General features: G+C 43.4%; 1 protein-coding gene across 3 annotated transcripts in view; it reads right to left on the bottom strand.

Annotated features, from left to right (window-relative positions):
- KIAA1549L (KIAA1549 like) overlaps window positions 1-21,309 on the bottom strand; it is a 262,887-nt gene that overhangs the window by 27,899 nt on the left and 213,679 nt on the right. For all 3 annotated transcript variants that reach the window (XM_081279968.1, XM_081279969.1, XM_081279970.1), the window contains exons 14-16: window positions 17,990-18,171; window positions 14,942-15,159; window positions 8,566-8,695 (exon numbers count right to left, since the gene is read on the bottom strand). In XM_081279968.1, coding sequence (XP_081136094.1) covers window positions 8,566-8,695; window positions 14,942-15,159; window positions 17,990-18,171 — 530 coding nt within the window. The remainder of the gene's footprint in view (window positions 1-8,565; window positions 8,696-14,941; window positions 15,160-17,989; window positions 18,172-21,309) is intronic.

Raw genomic sequence — 21,309 nt, 5'->3', positions numbered from 1 at the left:
GTAACTGTCACAGGAAAGCTTAAGAAACAGTTCTGAGGTAGGAAAGAGCTAGTAGTATTTGAGAAAGAGAAAGACCTGCTATGGAATGAATTGCATATAGTCATGTCCTCATCTCCAGTGTCTCCGAATGTGACTATATTTGAAGATAAGGTCTTTACAGAGGTAATGAGGTTGCAATGAGGTCATTAGAGTGGACCTTAAGCCAGTGTGACTGATATCCTTCTAAGAAGAGGACATTTGGACACAGACATGTACAGAGAGAAGATGTGGTGGGGCCCCAGGGGTAGATGGCCATCTTAAACCCAGGAGAGAGGCTGGACCAGATCCTTCCCTCGTGGCCCCCAGGGGAACCGACCTGGCTAACACCTTCATCTGGGCTATGTGGCCTCCAAGATTGTGAGAAAATAAGTTTCTGTTGTTTAAGCCACCTAGTCGGTGCCCTACCAAACAAATACATGTACGTTGTGCAGAAGTCCCAGGTGTCAGGAGATGGGACAGATTGTCCAAGGTCTTAAGGGCCTGAGGACTGGACTGTTTTCAACAGATAAGAGGAAAGGAGTGAAGAATTTTAAGCAGGAGAGAAGTATGATTGGAATTTATGGGAAATCATTTAGGAGGCTCTTGCAGTAATCCATACAAAAAGAGATGACATTAGGGTGGTTGTTGTGGGTGAATTCAAGGTATCTTTTGGAAGAGAACCGACAAAACTTGCTGATAGATTAGATGTGGCAGGTGGAAGAAAGGAAGAAGTTGAGGCCGAGACCCCTTACCAAGAAGGGAAACCGTGCTATGACGGGTCTTCTTGATGCTCTCTGAGCTCCTCCAGAGCGAATCTTGCTCTGGGCCCTTCCACTAGCTGTTCCTACTGCTCTGAATGCTCTTCCCTTGGGACCAACATGCCTGGCTCCCTCATTTTAGGTTTCTGCTCAGAAGTCACCTCCCTAGAGAGGCTTCCTGGACCAGCCCTGTAATTCCCCAAGCTGTGCCTGCTTTCCTTTCTGTGAATGAGTGGAAATCAGTCCTAAAAGCCCGAGGAATTTCTGCTGCAAGATCTTCAACAGTAAATGACATGTCCACGTGTCTGTAATGAACGAGACAGTCTTATCTAGAATGGAGTTGGAGAGGAGAGCTGAAGGGCCCTTAAAACCACTTATTCTAGAAGTTCTTAAATTACAAGCCCCAAAGTGGGCAGATGTCTTACATTGCCGTTACTTCCCAGGACACACAACGTCACTTGGCCTCAGCCGGGCACTTCATTTCCAGAGTACAAAAAATCTGAAGGCCTTCTCGAAAAGTTGCCCCAAATCCCTGATTTTCAACTTAGTACTAATCATAGCTCCATCCTGCAAGGAGAACAGATTTTGAACAAAATCTGCAACTTCCTGGCAAGGACCCTACGACCAGGTGGGGGTTTCAGCAAGATACATTTCTGGGCCATCTGGCCATGATGAAATTAATCTGGCTCCATGTCCATTTCTCTTCCCACCAATTAGGGTCCTGTGAGCCACACAAAACCGTGCTGCTTCCCTGCTTAATGCCTATTCTGGCTGTAAAGGGTCCATCGCACATGCTGCTGCCCACTGAGGAGCCAGATGCATATATAGAAAGTTGCTTCTGGAAACCAAATTTCAGGAAGTTCTCTCTTTGCCTGGTGGGCTGAAGAGGACGATCATGATTACAGGAGCAGAGAGACTTTTGTAGCAGCTTCCTACTGAGCCCACGTCTCAAAAGCTTCTCTACCAATAAAGGGAGATGGGTTCCCTTCAGAACAGATGGGGGTTCAAATAATGGTCTGATGATTTCTCTTTTGCAAAAGTGTGTAAATAAAATTTTATTTTATTTTTTAATCTTAGGAAAACATCCAGTTGCATTCTGCCTGTCTTCCAAGATGACCCTCCGTCACTGGAAGGTATGGGGCTATGAAGACAGCAGCTGTTCTATGTTTCAGGTGAGCCAAAAAGGCATGATAGGGTTTCTTGCAGACTTCAAAGCAGAGAGGGACAAACTCTGTTTCTTCCAAAGAATGATCCATAATTACACTGAGAACATGCAGATAGGACTGTCAGGGATAAAAGAAGGCACTCTCTGTTCTCAGGATTACTTACCGCTCCCAAAGTAAACCAGCCCCAGCCGGCAGCAGGAGTCTCAGGACCTGGCTCCAGCTCCTGTCTTTCTACCCCTGGAACTGAGCAGTGGGGATTTAAGTCCTGAGCAGGTCACAAGATCTCATCTGTTTTGACTAAGAAGCCTTATGGTTTATGCTATGTTTGGGAAAGTGTGACCTTAGAGGTTCACCAAAAGATGAGAGGCTGACACCAGAGGTCAAGGTAACATGGAGGGGTATGCTGGGTTTGCTCCTTAGAAAGTCAACCACAAGTGTTCCTCAAGTGGTGGCCTCAGCATCTATCATCACCTTTCCCTGTGTCTCAGCCAGGAGTTCTGGGTGGGCATAAGACTGCCTCAGGTCCATTGGTGAGGCCTGACTCAGGTAAATCAATCAGTGTAGCCCCTGCTGCTATAGTGACTGATACAGGGTTGGGCATTTGACTTATGGGGGCTTACTCAGAATAAAACCCGTATACCATTGTTTAATGATCCGGAAAAGAGAACTCCCTCTTGTATTGGCCAATGCAGGATGGAGATGTGAGAGCTGGGACTACTACAGCCATTTCTTGCCTGAGTGAGCCAACTTGAAGTTGAAGCCCAGGCATAAGAGAGTACAGTGCTGTATAATGCAGGGGAATGGCCTGGATCTTCAGGCGAACCATGTCTGCATTTAATGTAACCAACACATTCCCTTTATGTTTTAAGACAGTTTGAGTCAGGTTGGTTTTTTTTTTTGGTTGCTGTTGTTACTTTTAGTGAAAGCATCCTAACTGATAACTACCACTTAAACTGAACTCCAAACAGTAATTTACATTGATCTACAGTTTTGATAGTCAATCAAATGAACCGTTTCTGTGGCTCAGAGTTATAAATGGGGCACATTTATAACTCCTCAGCTTAGGAGTCACCTCTTCTCATTGACACACTTGTTTGCTCATTTGCTCAACAAATAGAGACTGGGCATCCTCTCTATGCCAGTTCCTATTCTGAGTGCTGAGGTTTCCAAGATGAATAAAACATGATTCCTGCCCTTGAGGAGTCAAATGGGGAAATAAAACAAATAAACCAATAAACGGAAGCTGGGGTGAGGGACTGATTGGGGTGAGAACTACATGTTACACTGGAACACTAAGGATGGGCATCTAAGCCAGGGCCATGGGTGTGGGGGCTAGGGAAAGATTCTGGAGAGATGATGTTTAAGCCAAGTTCTGAAAGCATCACCAAGTGTATGTGTTTGCCTCCCAGGGGACATGTGGTAATGTCTTGAGATATTTGGGGTGTCACAACTGGGAGGGGCTACTGGAAGCTATGGGGTAGAGGCCAGGGGTGCATAGGGTGGCCCTCCATACACAGCCCGAGTGTCAGTAGTGAGAGTGCTGAGAATACTTGATGCTGATGAAGCAGGTGAGAAGGGGGTTGTGATCCATGAACTTGTGCACCAACATGAGACAGGAAACCCTACGCCAAGTGTGGGGAAGGGCATTCAGCCTGGAGCCACGGGGAGGGTTAAGGAGTGAGGAGCATCAGCTTGCAGGGCATGCCTGGGCTCCACAGCAGGTGAGTCCCAGGTCAGGAGCTTAGATGTCTCAGGCTCAAAGCTGCTGGGAGCCACTGGAGGATTTGCAGCAATGGTGTGTTCCAGGATTCCTCCAGCAGCGTTTTGGCAGCTTTAGCCTGGTGAGTAATGGGGACTGGACCAAGCAGCAGCCCTGGGATAGACAGGGAGGAAGAGACCTGCAAGAGGAGTCCCTCCTCTCATCCAAGTTCATGGTCACAGCAGGTTGTGACCTTTCTCCTCCATTCATCTGTGACCCCCAAGGGCAGGCATAGAGTTCGAACATCTTGTCCTTCCGCAGAGCCTCACTTAGGTAGGTAGGGTGGAATTCCATGGGGTGCTTAGATGCTAATGCTGGTGGAGAAGGTAAAAGTTGTGGAGAGTCAAACCCTTGAAAATCCCTTCAAATGTATTTTGTGGATACATCTTAGGAGTAATGGGGAAAAGGAAATGTACAATGGATAATACAAACAGGATACGTGAAAAAAGCTAATTTTTAGCATGGATTTAATGGTCTTTTATTTTTCTTTAGGGCCTCTACTGGTGAATTCGCATATGTTAAATGCACACCTGCTGTAAAGGCTTCACCAAGCTCAATAAACCTTTGCTAGAGGCAGTGAAAGGGTTAGCAACTCCCAAGGGATATTCTTATTTTGTCCACTATTCTCTGGCTTCTACAGAGGTTTGGGGGCCTCAAGTGGACCAAGCAGCATAAGGGAGTGGGAGGAACTAATAGTTCTGGTCATGCTGCTCACAACTGGAGGACTGGTTCACCCAGCAGCAGGGCACACTGCCAGCCACCAGGTCTCCGATGTCAGCTCCTGCTAGATATCTGTCCTTGACTAAAAAGAGTACCTCACCCAAGGCCACCCAATGACTGATCCATACTACTGTACAAAAGTCCAGCTGTTTTGCCCAAACCTGGGATAAGTCTGCAGTGCCATCTGGGCCACAGAGCACCCTGTGGGGTTAGCCAAGACCCTGTGGTATCTGTACCATGGTCTAGCTTTTAACTCTGTCCAATCCTGCTTCCTTCTCTTCCCCAACAGGTGTTCAGGACATGCTGGGACCCCGGCTTCCAATCAGGAGGCTTTTATTCACTGCTTTGTTATTTTCTACATGATTTCCATTCAGAATACAACATTAGAAAATACTTTTTTGCTTTTACACATAGAATGACATTTTCTTTTCCACTTCATTTCAGTGCCTGAGTCACTTTGATGATATAGTCTGGCCTTGTAGGACTAATCATTTTGGGACATCTTTTTTAAATATTGCATTCTCGGGCCAGGGTTGTTGCTCCAAGGTAGAGTGCTTGCCTAGCACGTGTGAGGCACTGAGTTAGAGCCTCAGCACTACATTAAAAAATAATAATAAATAAAATAAAGGTATTGTATAAAAATACTGCATTCTCTTAGCAGGGGTGTGGACTCTTAGAAAATTACTACCACCTGGGCCACAGTTACCAGTGGGAATGCACTGGTTGATAGAGTGACCAAGAGGTTGTGAATTATTGCTGCAAAACACAATAAATCCAAACTCCTTGGGGTTTAGTCTCTCTTCTACAGGTGTGAACACCTCTTGCTCTATGGGAAACGTTGCAAACGATCCAGGCTGCCATCCATCCTGGGGCTAGGATTTGCCTAGGTAGCTGTATCTGTCTGCTTACTTATGTATTTATTCATTTATTTTTACACGCAGACTGTTCCTTTAGGACAACTCTGGAGTTGTCAACTCTTGAGAAATTCAAAATTAAATAAACCTTCTGGAGCTTTTGTTTCACTGTTGTCAATCTTTCCTAACCTGGCAGAAATGACTGGGTATTTTGGCCTGCTTTTGAGATCCCCAGACCCAGTAGGAAGAATGACATGTTCCAACTGAATGACAGGTTCACTGCTGGGCTAATGGATTCTTTTGCCAGGAAGGAGGACCTTGGCATTTTTTATTTTTAGAAAACGACTGAGCTCAGAAAATGAAGGCATTGTTTGAAACTATGACTTGCTTCTTTTTCTACTTTATTTGCTGGTCTATTTTTTGTTTGGGTGACTTATGCATGTAGGACTCCTTCTGAGACCCACAGAGGTCACTTTCAGAGGTTTGGAAATATAGAACCTATATTACGGGATATGAGGATAGGCACGTAGTAAGGAGAGGTGTACATACAAGCCATATCGCATGATGGTTAAGAGGATGGGCCCTGGATCTGGGTGGACAAATCATAACTTCTCTGAACATCAGTTTCCTCATCTATGCAATAAGCAAAATAAGAGTATCTACTCACCTGGAAACCATGAAAATTCAATTTGATAATATACATAAAAAATGTCAATAAGGCTTGGTCTATAGCATGCAGTCAGTAAATGATAGCTACTTTTCATACGTTTGGTATAAAAAACAGAAGAGGAGCTACAATTAAGTGATTTCATTTTTTTTTCTTTTAAACAGTGTGTCACTAAATTGCCCAGGCTGGCTTCACTCATCATAATCTTGCCTCAGTCTCCCTAGTAGCTGGGACAACCAGGAATGTGCCACCCTGCCCAGTTAGCAATGTCATTCTTAGGGTCAACAGTCTAAATTTTAAAACTGTTCCTCAATAGCCTAAATTCACAAAGCTGTTCTGTAGATAACTGTTTCTTCTTAAGGAAGCTTATATTTCTGTTTTTGAGATTATGAATACTTCTCAAAGAAATGTAGATTTTTGAAAACTCTATTAGAATGAAGAGATTCTCCCTAAAGTTATCTGTATTTGGAATATCTGTACATGTCTGTGAGGGGTGAGCAGTCTCCTTTTAAAAATTTAAAAATTCTCTCTCTCTCCTATTGTTCTAGGCAATTTACTAACACAATGTTCTAAAGGTATCAGGTAAGTACTGCAAGTCATGTCAGATTCTCATTTAAGCATTTTTTTTTTTAAATAAAGATTCTCAGGGAATCTCTGGTCCATTTTGTCATTGCTAAAAGTGCCCCTGCCTAGACTTTCACAAGAAACCTGTTAATACTAACCTTGAGATAAACTAAAAATCTTTGATCCCAGGTGCTTAAGCAGAAAGAAAAGTTCCTCAAACTCAGTAAGCATTCCAGGAAGATTGTTCACTCTCAGAGGTTGATTGGAAACACGAAACTTATGCTGATTTTTAATTGCACATCGATGATCAAATCAATGAACGAATTTGGTAAAAAAAAATGATCTACTAGGATAGTTTAAACTAACAAAAAAAGATGTGCTCAAAATTTCTAGAATTTGGGGCTGGGGCTGTCGCTCAGTGATAAAGTGTTTGTCTAGCACGTGTGAGGCGCTGGGTTTGATTCTCAGCAACATATATAAATAAATAAAATATAGGTCCATTTTAAGTTTTAAAAAAAATTTCTAGAATTTTATAAAAACTAAGCTATCAAACAATTTTAGGAAAAAGGAAAAAAAGAAAGAAAGAAAGAAAGGAGTATCCTCACCAACACAACATCAAGCTTAAGTGTAAAAAAGATCACTAGAAAAGGAAATTAAGCAGAATATCCCTATTCTTTGATTAAACCATTAAAAAAAAACCTCATTTTAAACTTTTGTGGCAAAACTACAAACTACAATCAATTGCAACAGTGCAACTTCAGAAAGCTAACACAAAGCCATCTACCTATCCATTCTTTAATGAGTGCCTACTATATTCCAGGCACCATGGAAGATGCTGAGCATCCATGGCCCCGACTCTCTCAGAGTTTATATCCTAATGATGGAGACAGACAATTAACATGATAATCTCAGAATGGTAATGTGGCAAGCAGTGACTGATCCCAAGGGGAAAAAATAGTCTTGCCTTCATAGCAGTATGATATATTTAAGAAATTGAGTGTGATTTTCAAATTATAGTTTCTCAAATTGTAACAACTTTCTCTAGACATATTTAAATTATAACTCTTCTTAGAGAAACTTTTCAATTTGTAATCAGAGGAACATTTTAGGGAAATGAGAAAGAATTTTGTTTTTTGATATTGGGGATTGAACCCAGGGGTGCTTTACTATTTAGCGACACCCCCATCACTTCTATTTTTTTTAACCTTCCTCTTTTTTTTTTTTTTTTTTTGAGACAGAGTCTTGCTATGTGGCTTAGGACCTCACTAAGTTGCTTTGCCTGGTCTTGAACTTGTGACCTTCCTGCCTCGGCCTCTGGAGTTGCTGGGATTATAGGCCAGTGCCTCCATGCCTGATAAGAAATATGTTCTATAAAACCTCAGAGTATATCAAGCCCCTTTCAAATTGTGGGAGAGGGAGAAGCATTATTGAACTGTTCACATGAGCTCATGGTGCAATTCCAGGTCCAGGATGTATACTTGACAGGAGGCATCCAATTGCAGCTTCTCATCTGGGGAAGTCTGAAGGGCTTAGCAGAATTTCTGCAGTTTGGGTCTATCACAGCACATAAGCATATGCTTTGTCACATGAAATCATCTACTCGCTCTGTTGGACATCTCATTGTTTCCATGGCATATGAGGAGTTATGAAATCAGGAACAAATCCAAATTTTCATCACTGCTATGGATTAAAAGAAGCCCACGTTCAAATGAATTCTCACTCTTTTTCATGGGTCTTACTGAGTTTCTAAAGACAGAGGGGGGAAAAATTAAGGACATTTAGAATCTCCATTGAATTTAAGGCCAGTAATGTAAGATGGGAAAATGGAATTAGGGTAGCAATTTATAGCAATCATAATCCTTTCTGCAATAATTTGTTACTTTGACATATTTCCAAAGAGGCTTACTTTGGAAAAGAGATAATAAAAAATTGAAAACATTTGAATGCATTTCAAAATTCTACAAACAGGAAGTAAATGAAACATTATGGGCTGTTCTATCCTCTCTGCTTTTGGGGGAAAGCAAAGCTCTCGCTCACCCCAGCCCACCAGAGAACTTACATCGTATCCACTGTTACGGATGCCACGCCGGGGTCGCTCTCGAGTGACCAGAAGGTCCATCTCGGTTTCTCCTGGACTCGGGCTGTTCAGAGATTGCCGGCTTCGGTAGACAGAGTTCTTCATCTGTTGTCTGAAGAAAATTCAACAACTGTTATGATGCAGCAAATGCCCTGACAGATGGAATTCTCCACTGATCCAAAACTACAGGCAACCAATGAAGGGTTTGGATTTGCTTCACAAATCTCAAAACTGATGGTGTTTGTTCCCTGGCCAGAACAGGCTATAGAAAGAGTAGAATAAAGATCCCCCCCACCCCACCCCCCAGAGGCTGGAACTATATGGTTGAATTATAAATGTTCTTTCGTATGGAGACTAGGTAATTACAATCAATTGCAACAGTGCAACCTCATCTAAAATTCTGCTGATGGCAAGACCAGGGGCTCTGCCTTGACCCTCCAGGACAGTTAACACTGGTGCAACCAACTTGCCTTTGCTGACTTTGTTGACTGAGCAGGTCTCCGGTTCCTTTTACTCAATCTGATTTCAAGTGCAGGATTATATGTGTCAATAAACCCTGTGGCCAGTGGGCTGCTTAATATTGTGATTAGTGATAGATTTCTTTTCTACAATTACCACAGTCGTTGGGCTTAAGAAACCATAAATGGAGAGACAATTTGGGGCCTGCTATGGTTTAGTTCTTAAGTGTCCCCCAAAAGCTCAGGTGTTGAAGGCTTGGTCCCCCAAACCAGCAGTGTTCAGAGGTGGGGCCTTTGGAAGGTGATAGGATCATGAGGGCTTTGACTTCATCAATGGATTCATCCATTGGTGTATTCATAATTTAATGGCCTATTGGGAGGTGGTGGTAAATTAGGAGGTGGGGCCTCCTTGAAGAAAAGAGGTCTTTGGAAGTATGCTCTTGAATGCTCTATTTTATCCCAGCCCTTTCTCTTCCTTCTCTCTCTCTCTCTCTCTCTCTCTCTCTCTCTCTCTCTCTCTCTCTCTCTCTCTCTTTCCTTCCAGGCTGCCATGATATGAATGGCTTTGTTCAGCCATGAGGTCCATCTCAGTTATTCTGTCACACTGACAGAAAGTTAACACAGGGCCATCCATCCATCCATTCTTTAATGAGTGCCTACTATGTGCCAGGCACCATGGAAGATGCTGAGCACCATGGCTCTGACTCTCTCAGAGTTTATATGGTAATGATGGAGACAGACAATTAACATGACAATTTCAGAATGACAGCGTATAGAGAAAAACAGGGGCTATAACAGAGGGTGACTGGGATGGAAGATGACTTCAGATAGAGGTCAGGGAAGACCTCTGTGGGAGGTGGCATTTTTAGCAAAGTCCTAAATGGAGTCAGCCCTATGCTAATGTGGGTATAGAGTATTTCAGGCCAGGAGTAGCACATTCAGAGGCTCTACACAGCTACTTCTAGAAAATTCAACTGACAAGCAGGACCAATCACAACATTGCATCTCCATGGCTATGTGATTGGTCAAGGGGTGGGCACATGACCCGAGTTGGTTTGATGAGACTGAGTCCCTGGGCTTTTACTAGGGCAACTAGGAAAAGGGGCATTCTCTTGGCATTGAGATTTTTAAGAAAATAGGGACACAAGCCTGGAATTACTGGCAGCCAGTTTGCCACCATGAGGTTAAAGCCTGCCTTCAAACCAGGCTGTCAAGGAGTAAAGAGAGAGCAAGAGCAAAGGCAGAAAACATTGTATGTCCTCCTTGATCCAGCCATACTGAAACCTCGACCTTTCAACAATGTTAAATACTACATCCCCTTTTTGTTAAACCAGTTTGTGCTGGATTTCCACCATTTGCAATCACAAGAATGTTGACTAATATCAGAACTTCAACCTGATGTTATAAACTGTGTCCTCTAGTTATTCTCAAATCACAGGCTTCCTTTAGGAAAGGCACCCAACCTCAGTGGGCTTGTAAGACAAAATCGGTTCTGAGTGACTCACACTTTAGATCCTGAAGAATTCCCATCCTGACCTAATTACAAATGATTTCTTTAAAAAAGCAGGCTTCACAACTCTCCTGAGATTGCCAATTAGCTCATTGAGAAAAGATTCACTAATAAGGATGGTGGCCAAGTAAGTAGTAGGATTGACAACGGAGATTTCAGGAGGTTATTGTGTAAGTATTAGAAACACAATAGGGAGATGGTATAAACCATTTCAAGAACTGTGAACATGGGTAAGAACCAAGACACTGGAGTCTAATCTTCCCTCAGAGAAGATGTGCCATTAGGATGCACAGCTCCACCTGAGGTTCAACACAGATCTCCACTGACCAGATCCCCCAATATGTGCCTGGTATATGGATAACTACTTAGAATTAGGCTTTCAGGTAGAGAAATGGCCTAATTTGATCAAATGGAGTTCCATTAGGTAGACTCATTTTTTTTTTTTGCTGGTATTTTGCTGTATTTTGGAAAAGTTAATACATTTTAGAACAGGCAAACTTGAGAAGTATGTTTTTTACCTCTGAAAATATTGTTGTGTGGATAATGATGAGTTTCATTTGGCTTTTGAAGAGCTTTTTAATCCCAAGGTTGCTAAGAAAGTAGTTCACAAATTGAACCCTGAGATGGCCTAGAGGTTGCATCAGAGCAACTCTGTCTTTATAGGTTATCGCCTTCAGGTGGGTCCCCAGATGTGCACTCTATGGTGATTTGAGCACCAGGGGTTAATTTGTGAGGCAGTGCCAGAGGAATGGGGAGGAAAAGGAGGGAAGCCATCCACTGTGGAGCAGATGAGTGTTTTGGGTACCTGGGGCTCAAACTCACTGGAGGAGTGTGGGAGATGGTTGCTTTAAAACGTAGGTGTAGTTATTATTCAGGTCTGACAAGGCTGGAAGATCAGGAGATGATGAAAAGATAACTTGTTACACTCGAAGATCTCAAGAGGAGGGGATAGGTCACATTCTGGAGAGGTCACCTAGGGAAGCACCAGGTTGGTCAGGAGGCCAAGGGAGTCAGGAGAAAACATGGGTGAAAGACTTTCTTGTGGTTTCCGTGGGAAGTAATGGGCAGGGAAGGAGCAGGCTGGTAGTGGGCTAGTTTGGATAATTTGGGCAGATCCTAAGGCAAGAGGGCTCAGTCATCTGGTACCTGGCCCTGGGGTGATTTGGGCAGGTGGATAATGGCCTAGAAGGGGAGCCGGTGAGATCATCTAAAGGAGGTGACCAAGGCGTGGGTTCTGGATGGGATGATTTGCATATGACAAGTGCATCTGCAGGTTAAGTCCTCTCCTACCACTAGGAACTGGGTAGCCCTGGGAGGGATGGTTTTTCTGGAGTCAGCAAAGACTCCTCGGTCTAAGCACCGAATACAGAAACTAGAAAATGTGGTTATTACAGCAGCATAGCTGACACCTCAGAGTTCCCCTGCCAGGGCTATTTATCCATCAATTCCCATTTGTCATCAACTGAGGATGCTGTATAACACATTAACAACTCACACTGCTGAGAAAAGCTGTTAGGTGGGATTCCTACAGGTTTACAGAACGCAGGCGTGAACCGGGGCAGCGAGATGGGAACCTGCACAACCGCACCTACGCACTAGTGTGCACTTTGTCTTGGTAAAAGTTTATAGTATAAAATGGAGTGTTTCTCTGATTCTAGGAAAAAAAAGAGCCATGAAAAATCTTTTAAAAGATTTAATGATGAGTCAACATTTGGAATTTAAGCTTTGTAGCCTTTTTTTTTTTTTTTTTTTGACTGAGCTTCAGTCTGAAGGTAAAATTACTGATGCTACCTCTGGCCTGGAGAATGTTTCTCTCCCTGCGCCTGCTGTGGTTGGGTCTCTGGAGAGCTGTAGAGAGAATAGCAATTAACAGGTAACTCTAACCTGTGAAAACAGATAAACAGCAGGCAGCCTCTGGAGTCAAGGGCAGAATGTGTCAAGAATTATACCCTCAAGCTTACAGGGAGTCTATCTCCTCTTCTTTTCTGATGATCTTTCTCCCCCTTCCCATCTCTTAAGGATCCTATCTCCATTCATATTCCCAGGTCACCCAGTTTGTGATTATCCATTATTATTGTTCCATAACCTGGTCAAAGTTCTTAAATAAATTAGTTTTTGGTGCTTCAAGAGTCATTGAATCATTTCTTCAGTGAACATGTACTGAGAATTAGTGACACATGCCCAGCAGCAGCAGCAGGCCACCGACCAAGGCCTTCCACATCTGGCCTGAACCTATGCTGGGCAGTGCAGAAGACAGGTCCATTCATTCTTTGTTCATTATCTTTTCATTAAAAAAAGCCATCATTGAAATTGTTCTTGCTCAAGTAACTGTCAAACTAAGTTCCTCTTCTTTGCACATGATCATTGATTTCATTTTCCTTGAGTGTCAGCAGGAAACTGAGGAAAAGGAGGTCTCATCCCAGACTATAAGAGACCACTAGAGTAAGGGGTCCCAAACTGCAAAGTAAAAGTTGAAGTAACTTCCAGCCTCCAGACAAAATCCATATCTTCTCTTCTTTCCTACAGTCATCAAGTGCAGGAAAGCACATGCATCGTGAACCCTGTCACGGTGTCACTTTATGTCAATAGCTTCCATACCAACCAAGCCTAATTGGAAGCATGGTGAATTAAGCTCCGGTTGAGAGTTTCCTCTTTTTCTTTGTAGAGAATAAGTTATGCTGATTCTATTCATAAATTTTCACTCCCCCTCTCAAGTTAGTTTTTGTGGCTTTAATCCAAGCCTGTCATGTAGTCTTTTTTCCTTTTGATAAATACCCCATTCAGGCCAGGAACTGCCCTAGTGAGCCCCAGCTGTGAGCATGGACCTGCAGTGGCTCTGTGACAGGTGACAGTGGCAGCATGTTCAAAGCTGGGGGAGGGAAGTCACTAAGGAGAGAGTGGGTGTAGGAAAGAGGCAGTCTTGAACCATGAAAACGGCTCAGGGAGGCAGAAAGGGGAGAAAGGTGGGTGTGCTTGGCTTCGCTAACCTGAACCTCTTCCCAGGTATGCGAGGGCACTCTGCTGAGGTGGCTTGGAAGGCAGCTGCTATGGGTAAAATGTTCTTTTTCCTCCAAAAACCCATGTTGAAATTTGGTTGCTGCTTTGGCAATGTTAGGAGGCGGGATATTTCGGGGGCGATAGGGCCACCAAGGCTCTGCCCATGTGGATGACATTAACCCATGAAACCCCAAGTTTTCAGTTCTTTCAATGAAATTGGCACAGATGCATTAAAATAGGCTGAAAATCATAATCTAGAACTTAAATGTTATTATATTAATTAGCACTAACACGAAGATATTATGATACAATTATACTCTTCCTATGTAATTGTATTATATGTTATGTACTATATTTAAATATGCATAGGTGTTCCACTTCAAGGGCAATGGGACAAAATGGGTTAATGTCATTACAGAAGGGTGAGTTTGGCCTCCTCTTGCCCTCTTTGTCCTTCTACCTTCTGCCATGTGATGATGCAGCAAGAATGTTCCTGCCAGATGCTGGCATCTTGACCTTGGACTTCTCAATCTCCAGAACTGTGAGAAAATGAATTTCTGTTCATTATAAATTATCCAGTCTCAGGTGTTCTGTTATAGCATCATAGAACAGATTGAGACAGACGCCAATTCAAACCACCTACACTAGCCCTACCTCACTAGGCTAGGTGCCCCCTTTAGATCACTGTGACAGCCCGCATTTCAAAAACCCATCAGACTTGTGATTAGCATTTTTAGGGTAATTATATTTCTCTCCCATCAGACCTTAATTTCCAGCAATCAGCCTGTCTGGTCCACTATAAAATGTTGAAGGAATTGAAGGAATAAATGAGAACACACATGATCCTGACAGTATGCAGCATCCTGACTGGTACCTAATACATAGCAGGTGACAATAAATGTTGAAAAATTGAACAAATCTATGAGTGCACAAGATGAACCAGCATGGAACGCTGAGCAGCAATGTGATAAGCACTTACTAAGCCCGAATAAAAAGGTGAAGCATGAAATTTGCTTTTCTTATGCAACAGCCACTAACATAATTGAAAAATACAATGTCCCTTGATCTAGAAGTTGCATTAATATGGTAGGTGATAATTATATTTTTCACCCAGCTCTGAAATGACTAGTGGTTTGAAAATACCATTAAGGCAAAGGACAATTATGGTTGTTTGCCTTGGTATTTTTTTTTTTAATGGCTTCAATTTTACACTCTTCCTGACTCATCATAGAGCATCTGCTTGCACACCCTGGTGAGGCCCAGATCAGCAGCCTGCAAAGATCACAGTCCTAAGGCACCAGATCAAGGGAGCAGGTCTGTATTGCCCAGGGCATCCTTAGCCCTCATCCCACATATGATACAGCAACCTGAAGCAAATTCTCTAGAGCCGCACCTGTTTTTAGACTCTGCGAAGGGAGCGCACATCTCTGGGTCTGGATCCAAAACATGCTCCATTTCCTTTGGGGCTTTTTCATACATCTTTTTTCTCTCGGTCAGACCCTTGTTTGCCTCCACTGGGGGGAAGTCATAGTACCCCTTCCTCTTGGCTTTGAGGCGCAGTTTGTTCCGATAGTGCTCGATGTCTGACTTCTGTTTCAGGGCTTTGTTCACCTGGAGGGAGAGACAGTCTTAGGCCACACCTGACCCAGCATGCCCAATATCTGGGGGGCTTTCACCAGAAGGTCACATCTCCTGGAAAAGCCAGCCTGGGCTTCACCACTGGTCCTCTGAGCCAACCAGACTCACCTGGGTCCCCTTTTCACACCAGCCCACAAATAGCATGGAGCCTGGCTCTCACTCGGTCACCTGACCCCTTCCATCAGGACCTCCTTCACCCACTGTCCTGGGTGCTGCTCAGGCCCAGGTCTTACTCTTCACTCTTCATTTTGTGGTGCTGGTCCTAATTCTTTCTTCATTCTTTGGGTTCCTTGATGTGGGGACCTTTGACCTGGTTCACCAGCTAGTTTTTATGTTCTGAGTCTAGTTCCAGCCCTGAGAAACCCAGTGGCCTCCCTTGGCTGTCTATGGGAGGCCCAGCTGGATGAGACCACTAGTCCCTGAGGCCTGTGAGATGGGATGACTGCAGAAGGAAGGGAGGACAAGTGTCCTGCTCCTGAGGCCACACTATCAAACTGCACAAGGATGAACATTTCAGTAAATCAGAGAGACCATTTTGAAGCTTCATCTGGCTACTAATGCCAACCAGATCCTGCTGGATGGGGCAAAGCCAGTCTGGTTTTTTAGAAAGGAACATGGCTAATGTCCCTCTGACCTGTGAAAGGTACAGGCAGATGACCATGATTAATAAATAACAGAATGATAAGGAGTTTACACCCACTTTGCCGAACTTTCTTTGTGGTTCTTATGTTTTCTTTAAAGTAATCTTTAAAAGAATTTCCTGTAATTCATAAAAGGAAAATTTATGGCTTTGGGGTTATGTGTTTTTTTTTTCCATTTAAACCAGTCACCCATGAGAAAAGAAGAAAGAAAATTATAAAGCAATCTGTGTCAAGCTCCACAAGGCAGCAAATTACAGAGAACAGTTCAGGGCTCTCTTCCAATCCAAATGCCAGCAAGGTCCATTCCTTTAACTACCCAAATGTAGCAAGAATTCATTTCTGGACAAGGAAAATGCTCATCTGTTCTCCTTCTGTTGACAGGGTGATGGGCCTGGGAGGAAAAGGGAGTGGTAAACCACATCTCTCCCAGATTTGGAGTCTGTCTCCATGATGCTCTTATGATTAAGATGGGACAAAGAGACCCAGGCAAGGCAGCCACAATTAGGTAGAGGGTCCTAATTAAGAGCCAGCTAATTCATGTTGGCCTCAGCACCCTGCATGTCTGATGGCAGAATTGCACCCATGGAGATTCAGGGGTTTTGAGAAGGCATCCAGGCTATCAAATTATAGAGCCAAGGGGCACAAAGTACATGATCAACTAATCCATCCTTGTTGATTGATGGTAATAATAAAGTGCTTACTGTGAGTTAGGCATTGTTCTAATGCTTTACCTAATGCCTCAGAGCAGCCCTATTTTATGGATGAAGATGCTGAGGTACAGAAGATTTAACTAATCTGCCTAAGGTCACCCAGATGGCAAATGAAAGGGCTGGGATTCAAACCATTGCGGTATAGCTCAAGAGACCAATGCTATTTTTTCACCAATGGGCTGGAAAAAAATTTTTTTTAAAGAGAAGGAAGGAACATTGGACATGGAGCCAGGGCACCTGAACATCATGGCTACCACAGTAATCTTCACTTTGACTTTGATCCCTTGGGCTCAGTTTTATTTATCTAAAAAATTAGGAAGGTGGAATGGATGCTCTATGAGTCTATATAACTGGTTGTTTTTAAAAGTCAACTATCACAACTTTAGGCCAGCTCAGTCTTTCTGCCCAGAGGTACTTCTTCAATCAGGTTCATAAAATGCTCGTGTAAGCATCCTGGATGATGGAATAAGGACAACCCCGGATGGATGTTTACAACACCCAGTTGTACAGGGACTTCGACACTTTCTTGAGGTATGGTAGTAAAAAGACTTTAAAACTTCAGAAATCTCCCACCTGTTGGAGGTAACATCAGGGCATAAGCAAATGAAAGGCATGATCATCCCGTCGGCTTGGCATCAGAGGAAAGCATCAGAGTGTGAGTGCTTGTGTGTGCTCACATGCCCGCACCCCTGTGTAGCATAAGTGTTCATAAGCGGGTTCCGTATACACCTTCTTAAAGGTTCATAAACATTTTTAACCCTCTGACCATTTTTCTGCAGAAGACAGAGGATGGCAGGTAATTTTTACCTGACTTCTTGTTCTCCCTTGGAGATAGCATGGGCTCTGCCCCTCCCCCCATCATCTGTCAGTCATCAATTATCTATCAATTACCTATCACCTGTTTATCATCTGTCCTCATCTGTTATCTCTCTATCTAATTTTATTTGGTAAATCATCGCTTCCTAACATAGGTGACCAATTTTTTTCAAACTCCAAGGAAAGTTGATTAATATGTTACCCATTGGTATTCTCCTCAAAGCAGCCAATGAGTTGTTTTGAGCTTTCTGGAACGAATAAATGCCATTTCAGAGCCTACAGCGTGCCCCATCCCTGTCCACACAATGATAGATTCTCCACTTCCCTCTCAATTCACCCCCCTCCCATCACCATCACAATGACATCCTTAATGGAAATTTGCAGGTGTGAGGCAGAAGGCTGTATGCGTGAGGGGCAGGGGGTAGGATTTCTGATGTTCCTCTTCATAACCACACTTTTTAAAAGGCTCCCTCTGGGCTTTTAGAGAAGGCAGAAAATGCTCTGAAGATGTCAACCATGGAAGCCTACCACGTGCAGAGGCAAAAATGACCTTGAGAGGCTGAGGTCAGCTCAATACCCCTTACTCTGAATCCCTGAGGTCTGGCCACACTCTGCACAGGGTCCCTGGATGCTCACCTCCCCGTTGAGGACGGCTGAGGTCTCCTGGCTCCTGTCCGAGGTGGGGTGCACCACGGGGAGGGCTGCGGGTTTGATTGCGATGAGCTGCACAGACCCAGAGGACGTGTCGAAGGGATCAGCAGCCACCTTGCCAGAGTTGTCAAAGAGGACAGGTCCCTCCTCTTCATCACTCGCTGGCACTGAAGCATAACATAAACACATTGATTTTACTATGATGTACGGGCGCTGCGTGGCCAGAGAGAACAGGCTGCAGTCTTGGCACCTAAGGATGCCACTTGACTCAAAACAACATCAGAGACAACAACATCTGGATTTGTGTCCAGGGCTCACTGCTGCTTGTGGTTTTCTTTTAAATTTCAGATCGGTGCTATTTATCTGCCCCCTCCCGTTGCATTATCCATGGGCAAGAAAGAATTTTAAAAGTTCGAATTTAAACAGCAAACACCATTCTTCCAAAACTGTGACAAAACGCATTTGAAAATGAATAAAAACTAAATTTGTCTTCTGTTTGAGTTGGAAATGGGGAAAAAAATTGGCCAAACCCCACAACTACTCTTAACATCTACCATCACCAGAGGCAAGCGTGCAGTGCAGTCCTGGTCACCAAAGTGACAACCTTTTGCATGGTGCCAAGATGGCAAGTCTCTCTTGGTCCACTGGCTACTCTCATTCTTGTTAATACTTTTTTTTCTTTTCTTTTTCTTTCTGAAGGCTCGTTCTCCGAGAATTTGGGTTTTGGTTTTTTTCATTTGTTTAAAACAAAAGAAAGCTATAAAATAACCACCAGAGAAACAAATTAATTAAATAACTAATTAAATAGACTGATTACCACCAACGCTTGGTTAAATTAATTTCCCATCTGACAGATAGTTCTGCTGTGATGGCTGAAAGACACCAGTTGGCTTTGTGTTTTCCCAACTGAGCTGACAGAAGAAGTTCCGGGGCCAGTGGTATCTTGCTGATTTCCTTGTTCTTAAAGCATATTCCTAGGAAGTAACTATAGGAATGACAGCTTATTGAGTGTGGCTCGGCAAGAGATAAATTAAGCCTGTTCAAACAACTACACCAGCAGACAGTTTAGAAGCAAAATAGGTGTTATATAAAATATGAATGTAATGGAAGTGTATTCATCTTTCCTCCTGCCTGCTCAAGAAACTGGGATGTTGTTTAAATTATTGAGAAACACATAGTATGTATCATTCTGTCACTTATCATAATCACAGAAGATCTGTCAAATTAAGCCAAGTAAATTGTTATTTTACAGTGTGGATAAAACACCTCCGAGTCTAACAATGGGTTATAATTAGATTTTTTTCTTTTTTAGAGTTTTGTGGACTGATTTGCAAAGAGTAGTTCACCAAGCAGCCAATGACAGAGGACAATCTCTATTCAGACATGTTGCTAGATGTGTATATATTTTTAGAGGGTAGCTTAGCTGGGCACCTCTTGTCTGGTCACCACTACCATTTCCCACCTGCACGTGGTAAACAAACCATATGAGATAACCAGCCTCTAAGCTGGCTCCTAATAATTCTCATCTCCTAATTCTCACACAATGAATAGAACTGATCTAGGAAACCAAGAGGAAATTGCACAAATGACACTGTGTTACTTCCAAGGCTTGATGGTAAATTGTGGAAAGCCATCCGTGGGCTGTGTGTGGACTACATCATGCACCGCAGCCCAATGAATAGGTGAATTGGGTGTCTGGGAATTTCCAGTGGACATTTCCTCTGATCGACTGCCCAGACACATCATGAGCCTTATTTAAGCTCTTCCCCAGGTCCCACACAGCACAGGAGATGGGATGACCTGCTACAACCACAGCCGTACAGCCCCTCTGAGATAGGTGTGGCCTGCCAAGATGCCAATCAACCTGCTGACTGCCAGACCTCATGAAGCAAGACTCTGCCCTTGAAACCTACCTTTGCCTTTGATGTACCCCCCTTAAATAAACCACAGGAGCCATTTTCTAATTGTTTAGCTCCAGCTCCTGTGTGCACTGGATCTATAGGGCTCCATCTTTAAAACTATCATTTCTCACTGTTTGTCTTTTGTTTTTCACTAATTATTCTAGACTTTACTTTCTCAGGAGGCTTATCCCTGAAAGCAGGCAAGAAATCCCTGGTGATTGCACACCACTCTGCGAGAGTAAATAATAATTAAAAAAATACCATGATGTCTTCCACCTTGCTTTCTGGGGAAAACCAGCAGCCATGTTATGAGGACACTCAAGCAGTACTATGGAAAAGTCCATCCGGCAGGGAACACAGGCTTCTTGCCAACAGACATGTGAGTGAGCCATCTGCAGGCTCAGTCAAGGTGTTAGTTGACTACAATTTACACCTACATCTTGACCATGATCTCATGAGAGACCCTAAGCCAGTATCACCCAGCTAAGCCACTGCTAAATTCCAGACCCACAGAAATTATGAAAGACAATACAGATTGTCATTTTAGGTCACTAAGTATAGGGGCAATTTTGTTACATGTATACCTTCTAAGCAATCATCTACCTTGGCATTTCCACTCTTATCCCTTTACCCCTAAATGCATATTCCCCAGCAGCAAGGATGGATGAATTTTGAAAGGGAACAAGATCACATTATGTCTCTGATCAGAACCGTCTGCAGACTTCATCTCTCCCCTACAGGGACCTGGGGGAGCTGGTGCTGGCCACCTCACAGAGCCCATCTCCTACCCACTAATCCATTCTGCTCCATCACAGTGACCTTCTCAGAGGCCAGTCAAACAAGAAGAGCTCAATACTTTTTTGCAGTCTAGCAAAGTGACAAAACCATGCATTTCTATTTTCACCTGCTCTGTGTTTTGCTTTAGCCTTCCCCTTCTCACACTGCAATTTCTGAAGACCTTTCCATGCCCAGTACCTTCTTACTTTTCAAGTTGCAGCTTGAAAACTATTTTCCCTAATCACCAGCCTACAACCACCCCTTGTTATACTTTCTTCATTGCTCTTAGCATTACTGATTTGATGTACTGACAATCTGCCCTTGCCGTACCACTAGCATAGAAGCTCAACTCCTGCCCATCTTTTCAAAGGCTGATGCTTCTTGCCTTTCAATGGTGTTTCCCATGGATCTGGCTTTCAATAAGTATTTGGTGAATAAATGAATGACTGAATGAATGGCTCAGTTTTCTTGACTTGGGAAAGGAGATATGAGGGCCAGAAAAACAGGTGCCAATGTGGATGTTAAAGTCATGCTATCACTAAACCATTCAGAGGTGAAGAGATGGCATGGAGCATTTTTATTGCTTCTGGGTTTGACACCTTCACCCCTCATGCTGTGGGCAGCATG

The sequence above is a fragment of the Spermophilus citellus genome (assembly GCF_964194105.1).
Source record: "Spermophilus citellus genome assembly, chromosome: 2".
NCBI classification, from domain to species: Eukaryota; Metazoa; Chordata; class Mammalia; order Rodentia; family Sciuridae; genus Spermophilus; species Spermophilus citellus.
The sequence above is the reverse complement of the archived record's forward strand: the minus strand, read 5'-3'. Positions and strand labels throughout refer to the sequence as shown.